This window comes from Heterodontus francisci, chromosome 25, assembly GCF_036365525.1.
Source record: "Heterodontus francisci isolate sHetFra1 chromosome 25, sHetFra1.hap1, whole genome shotgun sequence".
NCBI lineage: Eukaryota > Metazoa > Chordata > Chondrichthyes > Heterodontiformes > Heterodontidae > Heterodontus > Heterodontus francisci.
In genome coordinates this window covers 74,826,996-74,849,258 of record NC_090395.1, presented here as the reverse complement: position 1 = coordinate 74,849,258, position 22,263 = coordinate 74,826,996, and the positions used below count along the sequence as shown (strand labels likewise).

The 22,263-nt window shown below is 45.2% G+C and overlaps 1 protein-coding gene across 1 annotated transcript; it reads left to right on the top strand.

The window, feature by feature from the left end:
- The first annotated feature begins 343 nt into the window (after window positions 1-343).
- On the top strand, window positions 344-20,476 carry cyb561d1 (cytochrome b561 family, member D1). The gene is made up of 3 exons (XM_068057524.1): window positions 344-550; window positions 5,062-5,099; window positions 13,825-20,476. The coding sequence occupies exons 1-3, from the start codon at window positions 382-384 to the stop codon at window positions 14,326-14,328; spliced, it is 711 nt and encodes a 236-aa protein (XP_067913625.1). The 5' UTR covers window positions 344-381; the 3' UTR covers window positions 14,329-20,476.
- The last annotated feature ends 1,787 nt before the right edge of the window (window positions 20,477-22,263 follow it).

Sequence of the window (22,263 nt, the reverse complement as noted above, 5' to 3'; positions counted from 1 at the left end):
TTCAAACCTACCTCTTTGACCAAGTTTTTGGTTATCTGAGCTAATATGTTGGTCAGTGTCAAATTTTGTCTGGTTTATACTTAAGGCCCAAGCGGCTTGGACATTACACTATGTTAAAGGTGCTAAATAAATATAAGTTGTTGTTGATTTCAACGCAGTGAAGATGCAGGGAGGAACAGTGTGTCGAGCTTTGGAGTTTGAGAAATAAAAGCGCCAGATCAATGCCTGTTGTTGTTGTTGTTGTAAAGATACCTGAGCGCCCTCACCTGTGGCTTGTTGTGATTGGCTGATCCCTTTGTCAATCACAGCCGCTCCCGCCCCGGAAGTGCGGCGGTATCCAGGAAGTGAGCGGGCCTCGGGCTGCGCCAACCTGGAGCTTGGATGCGGAGTCCTTCGCGCCTCCCCGAGCCCCTGGGCGGCAGGGCCGAGTCGGTGGGCCGGCGAGGCTGCGGCCTTTTCCCCTGCCTCAGGAAGGCAGCGGGAGCGGCGGCGCATCTGAGCGCGGTCGGACTGAGCGTCTACCTGGGGTCGCTGAGCCGGCTGGGGACCAGTGAGTATCCGGGGGGTAACTAGAGAGAGGGGTAACTGGGGGGTGGGGGTAACTAGAGAGAGGGGTAACTGGGGGGGTGGGGGTAATTAGAGAGAGGGGTAACTGGGGGGGGTGGGGGTAATTAGAGAGAGGGGTAACTGGGGGGGGTGGGGGTAATTAGAGAGAGGGGTAACTGGGGGGGTGGGGGTAATTAGAGAGAGGGGTAACTGGGGGGGTGGGGGTAATTAGAGAGAGGGGTAACTGGGGGGGTGGGGGTAATTAGAGAGAGGGGTAACTGGGGGGGTGGGGGTAATTAGAGAGAGGGGTAACTGGGGGGGTGGGGGTAATTAGAGAGAGGGGTAACTGGGGGGGTGGGGGTAATTAGAGAGAGGGGTAACTGGGGGGGTGGGGGTAATTAGAGAGAGGGGTAACTGCGGGGGTGGGGGTAATTAGAGAGAGGGGTAACTGGGGGGGTGGGGGTAATTAGAGAGAGGGGTAACTGGGGGGGGGTGGGGGTAATTAGAGAGAGGGGTAACTGGGGGGGTGGGGGTAATTAGAGAGAGGGGTAACTGGGGGGGTGGGGGTAATTAGAGAGAGGGGTAACTGGGGGGGTGGGGGTAATTAGAGAGAGGGGTAACTGGGGGGTGGGGGTAATTAGAGAGAGGGGTAACTGGGGGGTGGGGGTAATTAGAGAGAGGGGTAACTGGGGGGTGGGGGTAATTAGAGAGAGGGGTAACTGGGGGGTGGGGGTAATTAGAGAGAGGGGTAACTGGGGGGGGGTGGGGGTAATTAGAGAGAGGGGTAACTGGGGGGGGGTGGGGGTAATTAGAGAGAGGGGTAACTGGGGGGGTGGGGGTAATTAGAGAGAGGGGTAACTGGGGGGGTGGGGGTAATTAGAGAGAGGGGTAACTGGGGGGTGGGGGTAATTAGAGAGAGGGGTAACTGGGGGGTGGGGGTAATTAGAGAGAGGGGTAACTGGGGGGTGGGGGTAATTAGAGAGAGGGGTAACTGGGGGGTGGGGGTAATTAGAGAGAGGGGTAACTGGGGGGGGGGTGGGGGTAATTAGAGAGAGGGGTAACTGGGGGGGGGTGGGGGTAATTAGAGAGAGGGGTAACTGGGGGGGGTGGGGGTAATTAGAGAGAGGGGTAACTGGGGGGGGTGGGGGTAATTAGAGAGAGGGGTAACTGGGGGGGGTGGGGGTAATTAGAGAGAGGGGTAACTGGGGGGGGTGGGGGTAATTAGAGAGAGGGGTAACTGGGGGGGTGGGGGTAATTAGAGAGAGGGGTAACTGGGGGGGTGGGGGTAATTAGAGAGAGGGGTAACTGGGGGGGTGGGGGTAATTAGAGAGAGGGGTAACTGGGGGGTGGGGGTAATTAGAGAGAGGGGTAACTGGGGGGGTGGGGGTAATTAGAGAGAGGGGTAACTGGGGGGGGTGGGGGTAATTAGAGAGAGGGGTAACTGGGGGGGTGGGGGTAATTAGAGAGAGGGGTAACTGGGGGGGTGGGGGTAATTAGAGAGAGGGGTAATGGGGGGGTGGGGGTAATTAGAGAGAGGGGTAACTGGGGGGGTGGGGGTAATTAGAGAGAGGGGTAACTGGGGGGTGGGGGTAATTAGAGAGAGGGGTAACTGGGGGGGTGGGGGTAATTAGAGAGAGGGGTAACTGGGGGGGTGGGGGTAATTAGAGAGAGGGGTAACTGGGGGGGTGGGGGTAATTAGAGAGAGGGGTAACTGGGGGGGTGGGGGTAATTAGAGAGAGGGGTAACTGGGGGGGGTGGGGGTAATTAGAGAGAGGGGTAACTGGGGGGTGTGGGGGTAATTAGAGAGAGGGGTAACTGGGGGGTGGGGGTAATTAGAGAGAGGGGTAACTGGGGGGTGGGGGTAATTAGAGAGAGGGGTAACTGGGGGGTGGGGGTAATTAGAGAGGGGTAACTGGGGGGGTGGGGGTAATTAGAGAGAGGGGTAACTGGGGGGGTGGGGGTAATTAGAGAGAGGGGTAACTGGGGGGGTGGGGGTAATTAGAGAGAGGGGTAACTGGGGGGGGTGGGGGTAATTAGAGAGAGGGGTAACTGGGGAGGGTGGGGGTAATTAGAGAGAGGGGTAACTGGGGGGTGGGGGTAATTAGAGAGAGGGGTAACTGGGGGGTGGGGGTAATTAGGGGGTGTAACTGGGGGAGCGAGTATCTAGGGAAGGGGGCAAATGGGGGAGGAGAGAAGGTAACTGGGGGAGAGGGTAGCTGGGGGGAAGGGTAAAGGGATGGGGGTAATTAGGGGGTGTAACTGAGGGAGAAGGTGGGGTAACAAGAACATAAGAACTAGGAGCAGGAGTAGGTAATTCAGCCCCTCGAGCCTGCTCCGCCATTCAATACGATCATCGCTGATCTCATCTCGGCCTCAACTCCACTTTCCTGCTCGTTCTCCATAACCCTTCAACCCTTTACTAATTAAAAATCTGTCTATCTCTTCAAATTTACTCAATGTCGCGGCATCCACCTCACTCTGGGGTAGTGAATTCCTCAGACTCACGACCCTTTGAGAGAGGTAATTTCTCCACATCTCTGTTTTAAATTTGCTACCCCTTATCCTAAAACTATGACCTCTCCTTCTAGATTGCCCCACAAGAGGAAACATCCTCTCTACATCTACTTTGTCAATCCCCTTATTCATCTTATATACCTCAACAAGGGTATGGGAGGGGGTGACCGGAGGGAGATGGGGGAACAGGTGGGCAAATGGGATGGATAGAATGGGGAATAGAGGTGAATGATGGATGAAATGGGGTAAAATGGGAAATGAGGGTGGGGATAGGATGTTAGAATGGGGGCTGGAGAGGGGAAAAGGGGGCACACAGAGAATGCAGGTGGGGGATTAAAATAAAAGGGAAAATGAGGGTAGGTGATCAGGTAGTCAGGGAAATGGAGGTGGGATGGGTGAGTAGAAAGGGGATGGGAGGGTAGTAGGGAAATGGGGGTGAAGGAGGGGGAAAGGTGCTGTAGCTGAAATCCCTTCTTACTGCTGTATTTGTGTCTATCAATATTTACTATCCTTTACCAATATCCCTGTCCTTTCTAAAGATCCCAGTGCCTGCAATATTTCATTCCCAGCTGTGTCCAGCTTGTAGCCAGGTCTCTAATGGCTATTACCACCTTGCCTTTAAGTTGAATTTAGCTTCTAACTTTTATTTTAATTATCTGTAACCTACCTGTATGTCCTGCTGTTTTCTCTCTCTCTTTTTGACTGTGTGGATGTTCCCTCTCCCACTCTCTAACTATCTGAAACTTTTCCACTACCTTATTTTCTGCAAGGACATGGGTGCACCTATGGTTTAGGTAAAAAGCATCTCCTCTGGATGACTTTTACTGGGCTAGTAATCCAGAGGCCTGGACTAATAGAGACATGAGTTCAAATCCAGCAGCAGCCGGACAATTTTAATGTATAGAGTCGTTATGGGACAAAGGCCATTTGGCCCATCGAATCCATGCTCTCTGTAGAGCAATCCAGTCAGTCTCATTCCCCTGCTCTATCCCAGTAGCCCTGCAAGTTTATTTCCCTCAAGTGCCCATTCAATTTCCTTTTGAAATCATTGATCATCTCTGCTTCCACCATGCTCGTAGTCCATTCCAGGTCATTACCACTCACTGCCTCCGATACAATTAAATAATTTTGGACTTAAAAGCTAGTATCGGTAATGGTAACCGTGAAACTACTGGATTGTTGTAATAACCGATCTGGTTTACTATTATTGTTTAGGGAAGGGAATCTGCCTTCTTACCCGGTCTGGCCTATATTTGACTCCAGGCCCACAGTTGACTCTAAACTGTTGCCTGAAATGACCTAGTACGCCACTCAGTTTCATTCCAGAAGGCAGCAGACCACCACCTCTCAACAACAATTAAAGATGGTCAATAAATACTGGCCTTGCCAGCCATGCCCACATCCTATGAATGAATTAAAAGAATAAATGGTCCCAGTGTCCCAGGAATCTGAAACCCTCCCCCTACTTTCTTTCCCTGTCTAATGCAGTGTTTGGGAAAGGGGAGAGTGAGAAGAAAGGATGGAGCAGAGGGAAGGGACAGAAAGTAAAGCTCCTCCTAAACTGCCCTGTTAGAGCATGGGTCAGATACAGATTAAAACTCCCTTCTAAAGTGCATCATTCACAAACTCCAGAAGCTTGCTCCTACTTTAGCAGTGTGATATTTCCATATTCAATGAGTCATCTTTGTGGCACTCCCAGTTAATGGGGAATGCTGTGTATGTAATCTTCTGCCACAAAAAACTGGACTAAGGCTACCCAGGAGGCTTAAAGGAGATAAGAGGACACTTTTGTCTGGGCTTAAATCCCAGGTCCAGGAAGTGAAAGGACTGTGTCTTAACCCAGTGCTAATCACAGTGCCCAGAGCAGCATTCATTGCTGATCACTGCACGCTCTGCCAAGAACAGCGCCTTTCATAGCACATCATCAAAAAGTATTTTATTCTTCTGAATTGGCCTCGATGCTTACTCGTAATGTTCATTTGAATATTTGCTCTTTTCCAGGTCGTTTCTCCTGGCACCCAGCCTGCATGGCTGTAGCAGTAAGTGTTTCCTTTTGAAGCATACAAATAATTTGACACAAAAGTAGTCCAGCACACTCTGTTTAAAAGAGAACATTTTATGTATTGGTTAACTTAGCATGGCTTTCTTTTGCGAGCAGTCTTCACAACAAGTGCATTCTGGCTTCTTTTGCAAAGGTGTCCCAGAATCTTGAGATCACTCATCAAGTTTCAGTCCCTGTTCCCATTAATTTGTCCACATCTCGAGTTAATGACGTAATAGATCTTGGGGTTCTGATTTAGGGCTTAACCACCTATGAGGCAAAGGCAACACCCTCTTTTCATGCCAGTCCCAACTTTCAATTCAAGCTGGACAAACCAGGGAGTAGGTATGTTGTGTATGGTTTGAAGGTCAGATGTGCAGGGGTTGGGCACTGCAGATTGTGCATCTCCATTTTAGAGACAATGAAATGCTGAATTCTGTACACTAGATAAACCAAATACAGTGTTATTGAAAAAAGTCTCTTCTGGTAGAGAAAGAAGCTAGCAATCTGGTGAAAAAAAAATAGCGTCACAGTGATGTGTTAATTTTTCATATATCTGAACGCACTTCATGCTAACTGCCCCAGTATCTGTTCCTATGTCCACATTTACAATGCCAGCTGCCTATGTAAATTGCTCACACTCTTCTGAACTGGAGGTGCTGCAGCACTGCTATTAGGAGGAGTTAAATACGGCAAAACAAGTCTAGACAGGTATTTTCCATTATAAATGTGGCCATAAGAATGTATAATTGAAGTATAATCATAAGAATGTCAGAGTTATACAGCACAGAAACAGGCCCTTCGGCCCATTGTGTCTGTGCTGACCATCAAGCACCTAACTATGAGGGCAAATTGCAGCTGCATGCCCTGGTCCAATTTTACCCTGCCCTCTAATCCCATCTGAAGACTACAATTAGTCTTGAATCCCTAAAGCCCTATGCCCCTCTCTCTCCTCCTTTAAGATGCTTCTTAAAAGTTACCTCTTTGATCAAGTTTTTGGTCACCTGTCCTAATATGTGGCTCAATGTCAGATTTGTTTGATAAAACTCCTGTTAGTGCACTGGGGCATTTTTTTAAACCACATTAAAGACACCATATAAATGCAAGCTTTTGTTGACTGCATGTACAACACCACAAGAGAGACTAATTTAAAATAAAAATTGACGTTGAGGAACAATGTGATGACACTGGTAATTGTGATGCTAGCAGTCCAAGTAACAGGCGTTGTTTGATTCGAATCTTGGGAGAAATTCAGGGATTGGTGAATTTACTCTCCGGAGTTTGGAAGGGGATGGACTGGGGTGGTTGGTGGTGGGGAATGACTCTGGTTCAATTTTCCCATCCTTTATTGGCCTTTATTGCACGTGGTTTGGAGTATAAGAATAAGGAAGTCTTGCTTCAATTGTATAGGGTTTTGGTGAAAACACCTGGAGTACTGTGCGCAGTTTTAGTCGCCATCTCTAAGGAAGGATATACTTGTATTGGAGGCAGTACAGTGAAGGCTCACTAGATTGGTTTCTGAGCTGAGGCACTGAATAAATTGGGCCTATGCTCTCTGGTGATCTCATTGAAACAAAAGATTCTGAAGGGGCTTGACAGGGTAGATACTGAGAGATTGTTTCCCCAAGTGGGAAATCTAGAACACAGACACAGCCTCAGGATAAGGGGTCGATCATAAGGGACTGGGTCAGGAGAAATTTCTTCACTCAGAGGGTTGTAAATCTTTGGAATTGTCTGCCCCAGAGGGTTGTGGATACTCCATCGTTGAGTATATTCAAGGCTGAGATAGACAGTTTTTTAGTCTCTCAGGGGATCAAGGATATGGGGAGCAGGTAGAAGATCAGCCATGATCATTTTGAATGGCAGAGCAGGCTCAAGGGCCTGTACGCTCCTATTTCATGTGTTCTTATCTTTGCTCAGGATAATTCATTTCCTGAAGAGCTTTGAAACATTTTCTTGATGTGTATTTAAACTGCTTTTATACCATGTGATTGCTGTGCTTCCACCGCTAGTTCCCAAAACACAGCTCTTGCCCAAATCTTAAATGCTAACCTGGATTCAGCATGGGTGGTTTCCAGCCAAGGTCCCTTTGAGTGGCAGCTACCTGTGCGAATGATGTGCATTGCAAGCCAGCAGTGCTGGTATGGATCTGATAGAGTCTAAAAGCAGCTGTACTGGGCTAGTTTTTGATTTAGTTTCACTTGAGAGTGACTTTGCTGTTTTACATTTTCCTTTGAATGCTTGTCTCTTAGGTATGTGTGGGCTTCACTGGATTATGGGGACCTGGAGTACATACAAGCAGCTCAGTATTCACCTTACTAGAACGTGCAGGTTTAATCATACACCGGGTTGATAGACCCGCATTTTCATGGATTTGTGTCACCCTGAAAGTCGGGTCTTTCGTACCATGGAGAACCATTTGTCTGTTGTCAACTGTGCCAGGAGGTGGCTTAGTTCCCTGCCTCCAAAGAGAAAAATGCTGCTGTTGCCATTAATCTGGGTCTCTGGCGGAGGTGTGAAATCGTGAATGCAGTTGGAAGATGGTCGCAAAATGCGATGCCCCTGGAAAGATGTGGGTTATGTAGTTCCTGAACTGGTGTGTGGCTGCACCAGTCCTGCCAGTGCACTCTTGTGCTGACATCAGCAATTCAAGTGAAACAGAACAAATTCAGATCACAGGCCACTATCACTATGCAGGAACTGCTAACGCTGGGGTAGAGTGAGGAAGTAAGTTAACTTGTAGCTTCCACCAGAGCACAGAACTACTAAACAGGCAGCAACAACTTATATTTATATAGTGACTTTAACATTAAAAAGGTCCCAAGGTGCTTCTCACATAAAACAAAAATATGAGACTGAGCCATACAAGGAGACATAAGGTCAGATGACCAAAAGCTTGGTCAAAGAGGTAAATTTTAAGAAGTGTCTTAAAGGAGGAAAGTGAGGTGGAGAGGTTCAAGGAAGGAATTCCAGAGCTTAGAGTCCAGGCAACTGAAGACACAACCACCAATGGCAGAGCGAATAAAATAGGAGATGCTCAAGAGGCCAGAATTAGAGGAGAGTAGATATCTCTGGGCTTGTGGGGCTGGAGGAGATTACAGAGATAGGGAAGGGTGAGGCCATGGAGGGATTTGTAGACGAGGATGAGAATTTTAAAATCAAGTCGTTGCTTGACTGGGAACCAATATAGGTCAGTGAGCACAGGGTTGATAGGTGAACGGGAATTGGCGCGACTTTAGATATGGGAAGGAGAGTTTTGAATGAGCTCAAGTTTACGGAGGGTAGAATGTGGGAGACCAGGCATGCATTTGAATAGTCAAGTCTGGAGGTAATGAAGGCATGAATAAGGGTTTCAGCAGTAGATGAGCTGAAACAGAGGTGAAGTCGGGCGATGTTACGGTGGTGGAAATAGGCAGTCTTAGTGATGGCGTGAATATGATGCTCATCTTGGGGTCACATGTTACACCAAGGTTGCAAGCACACTGGCTTAATCTCAGATAATTGCCAGGGAGACGGATGGAATCAGTAGCTAGGGAACGGAGTTTGGAGTGGTGACTGAAAAAAAAATGGCTTCAGTCTTTTCAGTATTGGAGAGAATTTATGCTCATCCAGTACTGGAAATTGGAACGGTCGTCTGATAATTTCGCAACATTGGAGGAATCGAGAGAGATGGTGGTCAGATAGAGCTGGGTGTCATCGGGGCACATGTGTAAACTGACGGTGTGCTTTTGGATGATGTCTCTGAGGGGCAGCATGTAGATGAGAAATGGGGGAGGGGGCAAGGATAGATCCTTGGGGGGTCACGAAGGTAATAATGCAGGAGCTGGAAGAGAAGCCATTGTAAGTGTCACTATGGATAAGATTAGATAGATAAGAATGGAACCAGGTGAGAGGCAGGGAAATAAATGTTATTTGTTATGGTTTAACAGTATGTTTCATAAGATTGGATCATGAAATACTCAATCTGTGTTGGCTTTTTCTGTTTACTAAAGGCTGCAGTAGCAAGCAGTGTGCAAGCTTGCTTTGGTGAAAACAAAGCTGTTAAAATTTTCTTCCTCCCTCTGTGTAGTTATTGCCAAGTGGAAAATATGCACTGTGTAATTTGAGTATTTTCTGCATACAGAAATAATCAAGAATGTGTGAGTAGTATGAATGTGTCAGTGTCCATGCAGACTGAAAGAGCACTAGTTTTGTTTGTCGCCCAGTTTGGGGGCTAGCAAGGGGAAAGCAACCAGAATTTCCCGCTCCTGATTGCTATCAGTGACTCCTGCTAGAAATATACAACTATGGATATTGGGTAAGGACAAGATCAATCTCAACAGTGATGGCCCCTCAGTGGGGTTGCTCACCGGCATTCATTATGTAGGATGATGCATGATGAATGGCCACTTGTCCAAAGTACCAGAGGACTAGAATTGGTATTCAGCCCAGCTGGTCCATGCCAGTGTTTATGCTGTATCCGAGCCTCCTCTCACCTTATCAACATATCTTGACTCTATATTGGGAGGTGGCCCACCTGGTGGTACTTCTGTGAGACCTGTGCTGAGCTGGATCACACTCTAATTTATCCTTTGATTGTGGAATTTTGTCCAACTACTACAAAATAAAGTTCAGAATTTTTCCAATAACCTTTTGGAGCAGTTTCCAATTAGGTCAGATCCACATGGGGACAGGGAATGTGTTTCAGAATTGTTTTACTGACATGCCTGTTAAGATAAACATCTTTAAAGATTTCAATTTATATATTGCCTCATCACATCAGAAAGCACTTCATGTGTAATGAAGCATTTGAGCTGTGATACTTTGGCGTGCAGTGGCTGTTGTAATGTGTGTAGATGTGTCAAGTTCCAACAAACTATGTCATTCATCTTTTATTTTGAGGAAGGAATTTTGGCCCAGACACTGGGAGAACTGCCTGCTTTTCAGTTAGTGGCATTGGATCTTTAATGTCCAAAGATAGTGCCTCTGTTAAGACAACAGCTTGCATTTATATAGTAATATAATAAAAGCAAAATATTTCAGATGCTGGAAATCTGAAATAAAAACAAGAAATGCTGGAAATATTCAGCAGGTCTGGCAGCATCTGTGGAGAGAGAAGCAGAGTTAACGTTTCAGGTCAGTGACCCTTCATTAGAACTGGCAAATGTTAGAAATGTAATACGTTTTAAGCAAATAAAGTGGGGGTGGGGCAAGAGATAACAAAAGGCAAGGTGTTGATAGGACAGTGGATCACAGAGAATAACTGACCAGGAGGTCATGGAGCAAAGGCAAACGGTATGTTAATTGTGTGCTGAAAGACAAAACATTAGCGCAGAGAGGGTGTTAATTGACAGAAAAATGAACAGCCCTGGCCCAAAGCAAAACATGAAAAAAAAACTGGCTAGGCACATGGTTTAAAAAAAAATGAATGATGAAACAAACTAAAATAAAATGAAGAAAAAAATCACTCAAAATAAAAAGGTGGCCCGTCTTACGATGAAATTATTGAACTCAATGTTCACTCCGGCAGGCTGTAGCGTGCTTAATTGGTAAATGAGATGCTGTTCCTTGAGCTTGCGTTGATGTTCACTGGAACACTGCAGCCCAGGACAGATGTGTGGACATGAGAGCACCCTTCTCTCACCTTTACATGGTCCATCTCTGGCACTTCCCTTCCCTTCCTCGACTTCTCTGTTTCCATCTCTGGGGATAGGCTGTCTGCTAATATTCATTATAAGCCCACCGACTCTCACAGCTACCTCGACTACCCTTCTTCACACCCTGCCTCCTGTAAGGACTCCATTCCATTCTTCCAGTTTCTCCATCGCATCTGCTCTGATGATGCAACCTTCCACAACAGCGCTTCTGATATGTCTTCCTTTTTCCTCAACTGAGGATTCCCCCCACGCGGTTGACAGGGCTCTTGACCGTGTCCGACCCATTTCCCGCACTTCTACCCTCACCCCTTTCCCTCCCTCCCAGAGCTGCGACAGGGTTCCTCGTCCTCGCTTTCCACCCCACCAGCCTCCACATCCAAAGGATCATCCTCCGCCATTTTCGCCACGTCCAGCGTGATGCCAAACATGCGTGATAACAAACGCATCTTCCCTTCCCCTCCCCGTCAGCGTTCTGAAGGAATTGTTCCCTCCGCGACACCCTGGTCCACTCCTCCATTACCCGTAACACCTCGTCCCCTTCCACTCCATCTTCCCATGCAATCGCAGGAGGTGTAACACCTGCCCTTTTACCTCCTCTCTCCTCACTATCCAAGGTCGCAAACACTCCTTTCAGGTGAAGCAGTGATTTACTTGTACTACTTTCAGTTTCGTATACTGTATTCGCTGCTCACAATGTGATCTCTACATTGGGGAGACCAAATGCAGATTGGGTAACCGCTTTGCGGAACACCTCCGCTCACTCCGAAAGCATGACTCCGAGCTTTCGGTTGCTTGCAATTTCAACACACACCCCTGCTCTCATGCCCACATATCTGTCCTGGGCTTGCTGCAGTGTTCCAGTGAACATTAATGCAAGATGGAGGAACAGCATCTCATTTACCAATTAGGCACGCTGCAGCCTGCCGGAGTGAACATTGGGTTCAATAATTTCAGAGCATGACATAGAAACATAGAAAATAGGAGCAGGACTAGGCCATTCGGCCCTTCGGGCCTGCTTCCCCTTCTAAAAAGATCATGGCTGATAGTCTAATTCAGTACCCTGTTCCCGCTTTTTCCCCATATCCCTTGACACCTTTGGCATTAAGAAATATATCTATCTCCTCCTTGAATATATTTAATGACTTGGCCTCCACTGCTTTCTGGGGTAGAGAATTCCACAGGATCACCACCCTCTAAGTGAAGAAATTTGTCCTCATTTTGGTTCTAAATGGCATACCCCATATCCTGAGACTGTGACCCCTGGTTCTGGACTCCCCAGCCTTCGGAAACATCCTCCCTGCATCTAGCCTGTCTAGTCCTGTTAGACTTTTATAGGTTTCTATGAGATCCCCTCTCATTCTTCTAAACTCGAGTGAATATAGGCCTAGTCGACCTAATCTCTCCTCATACGTCAATCCTGCCATCCCAGGAATCAGCCTAGTAAATCCTCTTTGCACTCCCTCCATGGCAAGAACATCCTTCCTCAGGTAAGGAGACCAAAACTGCACTTAATACTCCAGATGTGGTCTCACCAAGGCCCTGTATATCTGCAGTAAGACATCCTTGCTCCTGTACTCAAATACTGTTGCAATGAAGGCCAAAATACAATTCGCCTTCCTCATTGCTTGCTGCACCTGAATGCTTGCTTTCAGCGACTGGTGTACAAGGACACCCAGGTCTCGTTGCACCTCCCCCTTTCCCAGTCTATCACCATTCAGATAATCTGCCTTTCTGTTTTTACTACCAAAGTGGATAACCTCACATTTATCCACGTTATACTGCATCTGCCATGCATTTGCCCACTCACTCAACTTGTTCAAATCACATTGGAGCCTCTTTGCGTCCTCCTCACAGCTCACATTCCCCCCAGCTTTGTGTCGTCTGCAAACTTGGAAATGTTGCATTTAGTTCCCTCACCCAAGTCATTAACATATATTGTGAATATCTGGGGCCCAAGCACTGATCCCTGCAGTACCTCACTAGTCACTGCCTGCCACCTGGAAAAAGTCGTGTTTATTCCTACTCTCTGTTTCCTGTCTGTCAACCAATTCTCAATCCTTGCCAGTATATTACCCCCAATCCCATGTGCTTTAATTTTGCACGCTAACCCCTTATGTGGGACCTTATCAAAAGCCTTCTGAAAATCCAAATGCACCACATCCACTGGTTCTCCCTCATCTATTCTACTAATTACATCCTCAAAAAACTCGAGCAGATTTGTTAAGCATGATTTCCCTTTCGTAAACCCACGGTGACTTTGTCCGATCCGTTTATGCTTTCCAGGTGTTCTGCTATCACATCCTTTATAATAGACTCTATATTTTCCCCACTACTGATGTAAGGCTAACTGGTCTGTAGTTCCCTGTTTTTTCTCTCCCTCTTTTTTAAAATAGTGGGGTTACATTTGCCACCCCCCAATCTGTAGGAACTGCTCCCAGAGTCTATAGAATTATGGAAGATGACCACCAATGCATCCACTATTTCCAGGGCCACTTCCTTTAGTACTCTGGGATGTAGATTATCAGGCCCTGGGGATTTGTCAGCCTTTAACCCCATTAATTTCCCTAGCACTATTTTACTAGTACTGATTTGCTTCAGTTCCTCCCTCTCATTAGACCTAACATTTCTGGGAGGTTATTTGTGTCCTCCTTTGTGAATACAGAACCAAAGTATGTGTTTAATTGTTCTGCCATTTCTTTGTTCCCCATTATAATTTCCCCCGTTTCTGACTGACTGCCCCCCCCCCCTTTTTTTAGTTTTTTATTTATTTTGTTTTTGTTTGTTTCATCATTTTTTTTTACCATGTATCTACCCATGTTTGTGCTTTGGGCCAGGGCTGTTAATTTTTCTGTCAATTAACACCCTCTCTGCACTAACGTTTTGTCTTTCAGCCCACCATTAACATACCGTTGGCCATTGCTCCAGAGCTTGGGGTTCTAGCTAGCTGAAGGCACAGCCACCAAAGGTGGAGTGATGAAAATTGAGGATTCACAATGGATCATCATTCTGAGCCCATAGCCACCTGACCCCGGGGGCAGAGTTGCAGTTGAATTGCATTGATGAGCATGTATCTGTCTTGTTTTCCAGGTCTGTTTCTGTATGACAGAAGCCATTCTGACCTTCTCATTGGACAGCTCGCCCTTCTTCTTTTGCTCGATTAAAGCCAAGGTACGGATTCACTGGATGATGCAGGTCTTTGCCGCCATCTTCAGCTCGATCGGCCTCATATTCATCGTCTCCAGCAAGAACATCTCAGAGTCCCCGCACCTCACCTCATGGCACAGCATCCTGGGGGTAGGGACCATGATCACGGTCTGTGGCCAGCTGTTCTGCGGCCTCTGCCTCTTGTTTCCGAAGTTGATTAACGCCTATTCCGTGACCAGGCTGCGGGTTTATCACGCCACGTGTGGTCTGGTAACTTACCTGATGGCGACAGCTACAGTGATGCTGGGCCTCTGCTCGGATTGGTTCAAAGCCCAGGTTAACGGGGTGTTGTGGTACTTGTGCTTAATCATTCCGCTGATTCCAGCTCTCGTAGTCATGAACCAGATCAACCATGGTTACCTCTCCAAGAAGAAAATAGAGATTTAATGCATCAATGTTGACAGTCCGTAATTGCCATGTGGAGTGTGCACAACATTCTCGATTATGTCAAGTAAGGTTGAGCCCGAAATCTGATACGAGGTTGGCAGAATAGTTTAGCAATTGTTTGGTCTGGGCTAATAGCTTTCTCTCTCGAAAAAAATAACGCACCAGTAGGAGGGGCTCAGAAGCAGCACAGAACAAATGCTTTTGGCAAGTTGCCCTGTTCCTGCCTGCTGCTCACTACAGGCTGTAATAATTTCAATTAAAATTTCTAACTGGTGCAATTGACTTTAAGTAATGCGGATCAGATGGATACAGATGTGTATAGTTGTATGCAGTGATGTTGTGAATTAAGAGTGTAACGATAGATACGTGATGCTTCTGGGCACTGTTATGGGGCAACTCGTTGGCACTCTTAACACAATGTATCACGGGATGTGAAATGCGGAACCCTGCCTATCATTCAGTGTCCCCTTGCCTACCCCTCGAGGTGGTACCTGAATTAACCAGCATGACTGGAACATGTCCATTTTACTTTCCTGTACTTTTGATCTTTTACATCTGAAGGGCAGCTTCATTCTTTTGCAGTACTGGTTTGCTGGCACTAGAGGTTGTTGTTTCATAGTATTTTAAACATAGCTGGAATATTAATTACAGAGTGCTGTATGGAACTATCACCATCTCATTTTGCTCCTACTTTGCATTAATTTAAAATTTACTGCAATGAAGTAGTGACCCTTTATCTCATTTTCACCTTCTGAATCATGGGAGTGCTACGTAAATCTTATCTACTTAAAAATAATGTGCAGAGAATAGACACTGTGAAACAGATCAGTTGCTTTGTCGGTGATGGGGCTGATCTTTCACTGTCAGCAGGAAATCCTTCATCAGAATGTTTGTTTGCTCGCCCTGCCACTCTGGACCAGTACAGTACTTGCAATGAGACCTTATAATTCTAATTTAAAATAACCTTGAAATACAACCTTTAAAATGGACAGCAGGCCAGTTGGCATCTGAAAGAGGCAGATCATTGGGTTGGGGATCATTGGGTTGGGGCTCATTGAGTTGTATTCTCTGCCAGTATTTAAATAGATAGCACCAACTGTAGTCTCTGTCACTAGAAAGCTTGTTTTCAACTTTTCTTCCTCTTAAATTGCAGCAATACATCAGTACAGCAAATAATGGGGATAATGTGCACGTATATAGGCCATAAAGTACATTAACTGTACACATCCCCTTATTGTAAAGCCAGTCAGTCCAGCATCAGTATTAAAATGCAACATGTCAGGTGATTGTGGGCAGACTGGCTACATAAATACCAGTTTTTAGAATTTGCTGTTTCAATGACTGTTTGAATGCCAGGGTCTTTAGTCGAGCTGTTGAATAATGTTCATTTTGATTGTCGTGTGACCTCTGACAATGTAGCACTTCTTCAATACAGCACTAGTTTGTCAGGCTGGATTATGCACCGTGCACTTTCTGTGCAGTTCTTAAGATGATGAGGGTTACAAATGAGAAAGGTCATTCAGCGCATTTTAATTCATTAATCCAGAATGACCCCGAATGTGTCTCCACACCTTCCCCCACTATAGCTTCCAGTTGGGTTGTAAATGGTTCCAGGGTTTTCACCTGCACCCCTCTATCTGGGAGTCTGTTTGCAAGTTGACATGAGCAGAAGTATCGTTTGAATATTAATGAGAAGTTCAAACTCTCCCCTCCTGCTGGGCTTCCTGCTAACTCAAAATCCAGTGAGTCACTCAGCTTGTATGACTTATTCTATTTCGAGCTCCATCTAAGATAATTTAATTTTTTTAAATATGCAGCCTGTCATTTTCCCAGCCACCTGTTTGTTCCGCTACACTGTCTTCAGTCAAAAGTTGAGCTATACAAGTAAAGAAGCAACTAGTTCAATCCCTGCTCCCTGCTGAGTAGGCTGATTCCCGACTGGAATGATGACAGCTTGAAGCAGCCAGTCAGACCAGAATTCTCGCACTTCGTCCCTGTCCAGTGACCCTGCAGGGAGTACACACCTGCATGTTAAGGGAAGACAAAATCAAGGTCAACTGTGATGCCGTTTGTGGTCAAATAGTCCACCTAAGCTGTAACTTTCAATTTGGGAGTTTCATGATATATATGAGCTACACACTCGCAGATGTTTTGCCTCAACACCGTGGAGGCAACAGGACAAACTGCTACCTCAGGTCCCTTTTAAATGTGTGATGCTAAGCCGTTTAGGAGTGAAATCAGGAACTGCTTTTTCCACAAAGGATAGTGGAAATCAGGAAAAAACTTCCCCAAAAAACTGTGGGTGGGGTGGGTAATGCAGTCAGTAGAAATATTCAAGACTGAGATTGATGGATTTTTGCTCGGGGAAGGATATGATGAAAACAATTCCTGATTTTTAAATCAAATGGCAAGGACCAATTTACAGAGTCTGATCTGTTGAAGACAGGCAACATGCCTAACAGTTTCAATTAGCATTTTGGCGTAACTGATCTAATTTACAAGACATAAAACTTAACCCTCTTTGAAGTAGAAAAGTATCAGATTTTAATCCTTGTTTGAGGAGGATGTTGATTATTTTTATATAGTTAAAAATAAAATAGTTTGTGATAACTCCTGTTAACATATAAAAGTCATCACAGTGTGCCATCTGATCGTGTCACTGATGTGTGGAAGTGCTAAATCAATCCAGCCCTGATAAGAGTCTAAACCATGTATTTTTCCTTTAAATGTGAAAAAGGATTGAAACATTATATGCTGGCAACTGGCTGCTTTACATGATCCACACTTGGTTAAATACCGTATATATTATTTTGATGCATGCTTTACTTGCGTACCAGTAGAAGGAGTGGACCATTCAGCCCCTCAGGTCTGTTTCGCTATTCAATTAGATGCTTTAAAGTGTGCTGTATAAATGGGACAAGGAACAGCCAGTCACCCAGCCTCCTCAGTTACAAGTGGGAATGGAAACCATGCCTCAGGGTTTTCACTCTTGAAAATGATATGCTTTGATTAATAGTAATATTGCCAAGTTCTGTTTAGTCCTGTCAGAATACCCTTTAGTGTTTTAAAATTAATCCTTTCAGCCGCTACCCTTCTAACCCTTGTGCCATTGATCAGTAACACTTATTATCTCTTGCGTTTGTCGTGATCTCTTTGCAATGTCATGACCACCTTGCAGTCTGCTGCCTTGAAAGGAATAAGATGCAATTTACCTTTTCTTTTGATTAGTTTTTATCTCTGTTTTGTTAGAAAATGGAAACCTGGGAACCATGTTTATACTGTGATGTAGTATATAGTACTTCAGTCTTAAAGAAGGAGTTTATCTCTGATTTTGTATCATGCTAAGACCTGATGCACCAGCTCTCTTCCTTGCTGGCTGCACAGTACCAGCCTAAGCACATCTTGGTGTTCCAGGACTTAATGCAATATTAAAGCAGCTTTTGATTCTGACCTTTTAAATAGTCGGAAGGTTTATGTAACTTCACTATTTTTATTTTCAGGGAAGTTAGTGACTTCAGGAGAGGAAGACAAAATTGGGAGGAAGGGGGAACAGAAAATATTAGAGATAGACCTACTGTAATACGTTGGTTATCCGTCTGGTATATCCAATGTATTTAAATGTTTCTGTGCAATAAAGAATTTTATGGTTGGAAAGTAGTATGGAACAGTGATCCACTGTAGGAACGATAATTCTGCTTCCATATATCTGCAGAGAGTGAGATAAAAACAATGGGAAATGACATCTGCAGATGTGTTGGTTGGGGCTGTACTAGTCGTTCATTTTTTTTTTCTACTGATGGGATGTTCACTTTGGATGCGATAAATCCTTTCTATTGTGAATCGGAACATCAGCTGCCCATTCAGCCCATGGATGGGTGACCAGGCATAGACTGTTCTCGCTCAGTGTGGTCGCCATCCTGGTATGGGCATATTAATAAGAATAGTACTTGTACAGTGGATAGAACCAGTCTCAGTATATTTATGGATTCCAAATATTTTATTTTTTACTCTGAGACTCCTGGCTGAGAGGTCATAGCCCATTCCATTGCTGAATAAAGAATATACTTTTTATATTTATAACTTTGGTAATGAATCAAGCCTCAGGATTGAAGGAATTTCCCTCCTCACTGATCCTATTGATATGCTGATCAAGCCAGATGAAATAGGGTTGGGGGAGAATAGACTTGGGAGAATAGCCTATTTTGATGGTGTAAATTTTATGTAATAATGTAGAACAGAATGCAAGCAATGTTGATTCTGGGTCATTTGATGCCTTTAGAAGGAGCTTCATTGATGCCTGTTGAGAGAAGGGATTGAGTAATAATAGAGCTGTCCGATTCTTACAGTTTGCTGGGGCTGAAGTGCATGGAGGGAATTGCATGATTGAGGTAATGTGCGTGGACTGGAAGGTGCGAGCATCCTGGACCAATAAAAAATGAAACTTGGACTTTCTATAGCACCTTTACAACCTCGGGACGTCCCAAAGCGCTTTACAGCCAATGAAGTACTTTTGAAGTGTAGTCACTAGGGCGGCATTGTGGCTCAGTGGCTAGCACTGCAGCCTCATAGCTCCAGGGACCCGGGTTCAATTCTGGGTACTGCCTGTGCGGAGTTTGCAAGTTCTCCCTGTGACCCCGTGGGTTTCCTCCGGGTGCTCTGGTTTCCTCCCACATGCCAAAGACTTGCGGGTTGATAGGTAAATTGGCCATTGTAAAAAGTTGCCCCTAGTTAGGTAGGTGGTAGGAGAATGGTGGGGATGTGGTAGGGAATATAGGATTAGTATAAATGGGCGGTTGTTGGTCGGCACAGACTCGGTGGGCCGAAGGGCCTGTTTCAGTGCTGTATCTCTCTATGACTCTGAATAAATATTGGCCCAGAACACCGGGGGGGGGCTCCCTTTCTCTTCAAGCAGGGCCTCGGTTTAATGTCTCATCTGAAAGATATCACCTCCAACAGAGCAGCGCACCCTCAATACTGCACTGGAGTGTCAGCCTAGATTATGGGGCTTAAGTCTCTGGTGTGGGACTTGAACCCACTGGATCACAGCTGACACAAGTGGCCTCTTGCGCTAAGCTTCATTTCATCAGAGCAGGGCCACAGTAATCTGGGCCCAGGTCTGCTGATTTTGTCTTGATCTCCCCCTTCAGTTTTCATGCTGTTTTAATCCATTGTGAGATTGAATTGCAAGCTGGGTCTTGCTTTTTTTTGCACCAAATATTTAAAATCGAGTTTAGCATCATAGTCATAGAGTCATAGAAAGATACAGCACCGAAACAGGCTCTTCGGCCCACCGGCTGCAATGGAAGATTTATTCTATCGTTGGAACATTTAGCCTTCAGTAACGTTTACAAGAATCGTACTTGCAAGTTAGTAAATAAAATGTGTGTGCACAGACTGAATTTGTTTTCCTATTCTAAGTTGACAACCTTTTTTTAAAAAAAGGGTGATGCCCACGTTAACACCTCTCATTATTGTGGGCCTCGTGTGATCTGCAACTGGATGTGTTCTTCCAAATCCAGATGTGTCACTACAGCTGAATAATATAATTTAAAAGAAAAGACTTGCACAGAGACTTATCTCTTGAATGTTTCAAAGTGCTTCGCATAGAATGAATTAAGCTGAATTGCCTGCCATGAAAGTAGATATAAATCTGGCAGTTGGTTTTATGCACAGCAAGATCCTACAAATGGAAACAGCTGAATGGCTGAAGTGAATGTGCCAGGTGAGACATGACTCCCTGACCCTGTTCAGATAGTGAACGGGGCCCTTACTGTCCACTAGCCTCACTGGACAAACAGATGAGGGCCCTCTTTATCATACCTGAAAGAAAGCACCTCTAAATATGCAGCACTCCCTCGTAATGAGTTGGCGTGAGAGTCTGGATTATGTCCTATTTGCTACAAGCTGCGGATGTGGTGTGAGGTTCTTCTTGTCTTGCTTTTTGGTTTCTGATGGTTTTTTTAAAACTTTGCTACAGGTCACTGCAACTCCAATCTGTTGAATAGTGAGAGCTACGCCTGTGTTGCACTGATGTGTATGAAATAAAATTGCTTTAAAGCTATTAAAGGGAATTGAGTGATTATGTATTTTGCACCATCTTTTAAAATATGCCACTTTAATAAAGTATATCTTGGGTGTTTGAATTGGCACAGAAGTGTTTCCTTTTGAATACTTTGCTTCCAGCTGCAAATAAAGGGTCACATGACAGGTTCGATGCACCAGTTCTGCCAACATTCGTGGGTTTAGGGAAAATATCATCTCATTAACAAACAATGATAGCACTTGCACTATTAAGGGCAAATCTCAGGCACGCACTTTGGTCATAAGATCAAGGCTGTCTGTCCACTGCAGTACTGAGTGGGTGCTGCATTGGCGGAGGTGCCATCTTTCAGATGAGGCATCAAACCGAGGCCCGTCTGTCATCTTTGGAATTAAAAGATCCCATGGCACCATTTCAAAGAAGAGCAGGGGAGTTCTCCATGGTCTCTTCATCAATATTTATTCCTCAATCAACATCACAAGAACATTATCACTGCTGTTTGTGGGAGCTTGCTGTGCGCAAATTGGCTGCTGCGTTTGCTACATTACAACAGCGACTGCTATCTCAAAGCACTATTTGAAGTGTAATGAATAGAAAAACAGGACTTTTCCTTTTTTCAGAAGCACCTGCTTTATTTTGGGGAGGAAGATACTGGCATTTGGACAATGCTGGTTTACACACATTGGTGATCCTAAGAGAAACTGAGGGTAATGCACTTCAAGACAAAAGCAAAATACTGTGGATGCTGAGAATCTGAACTAAAGTGCTGGAAATAGCAGGTCTGGCAGCATCTGTGATGTGAGAAAGAGTTAAACTTACACATTGATCTTTACTTGAATTTAGAGAGATCTTTCTAAAGTAATTTCCCCTTAAACTTGTAAGTATAAGGCGGCACCAATTAGAAAAACTACATTTCCCAATGAAGGTTTTACGATTAGAATATATGGCTAACAATATATGGGGAGTCATTAATCAGCCTGTCAGTATTGCTACTGCATAAAGACTTAAATGTCATTTACTGTAAAGTCTGGGCCTGGTGTCTCAATTATGCATTGGTGCTTTTGAAATATTAATCAGTTGATATAAACATTGCAGCTGTTGACCTTAAACTAGTGAAATAGACTGGTTTTAAAATGTTTCTCTGTACTTACTGGTGGAAAGATATTAGTCCTAGAGATCCGAAGACACACTTTCAGTGGAAATGGATGACGTCAAGCACTCCTAGGGCAAGTATAATGCAGGCTAGATAAAGACCTGCATTTCTGTAGCATCTTTCATGACTACAGTAAGTCCCAAAGTGCTTCACAGCCAATGAGGTACTTTTTGAAGTGCAATCACTTCGGTAGCATTGGAAATGCAGCAACTTATTTGCACAGGAAGCTCCCACAAACAGCAATGTGCTAATGACCAGCTAATCTATTTTAGTGGTGTTGATTGAGGGATAAATATTGGCCAGGGGAATTCCCCTGCTCTTCAAATTGTGCTATAGCATCTTTTACATCCATCTGAGTGGGGAGTTGGGGGACTCTGTTCAATGCCTCATCCGATAAATGGTGCCTCTGCCAGTGCAGCATTCTCAGAACTGCTCCGGGAGTGTCAAGTCTGGCTATTGTGCTCATCTCCGGAGTAGGATAGGAACCCAACCATCTGACCCATGAGAGCCACCCACTGAGCCACAGCTGAATGGGTAAGGTGACCCTGTGTTCGTGGTGTCTTGCCTCTGAAGTGCAATGGTCTCTCATCCTTGGTAAACCTTCTCATTTTACGTGAATAGACAGCACTTCAAACCAAGTGTCCATTGGTGTTAAGCTGCCAGTATCCCATTCGAGGTTCCTGTACTCTGTGGACCCTCAATATCCCTTTGCATCATGAGGTCTCCATGTTCATCTTGTCGT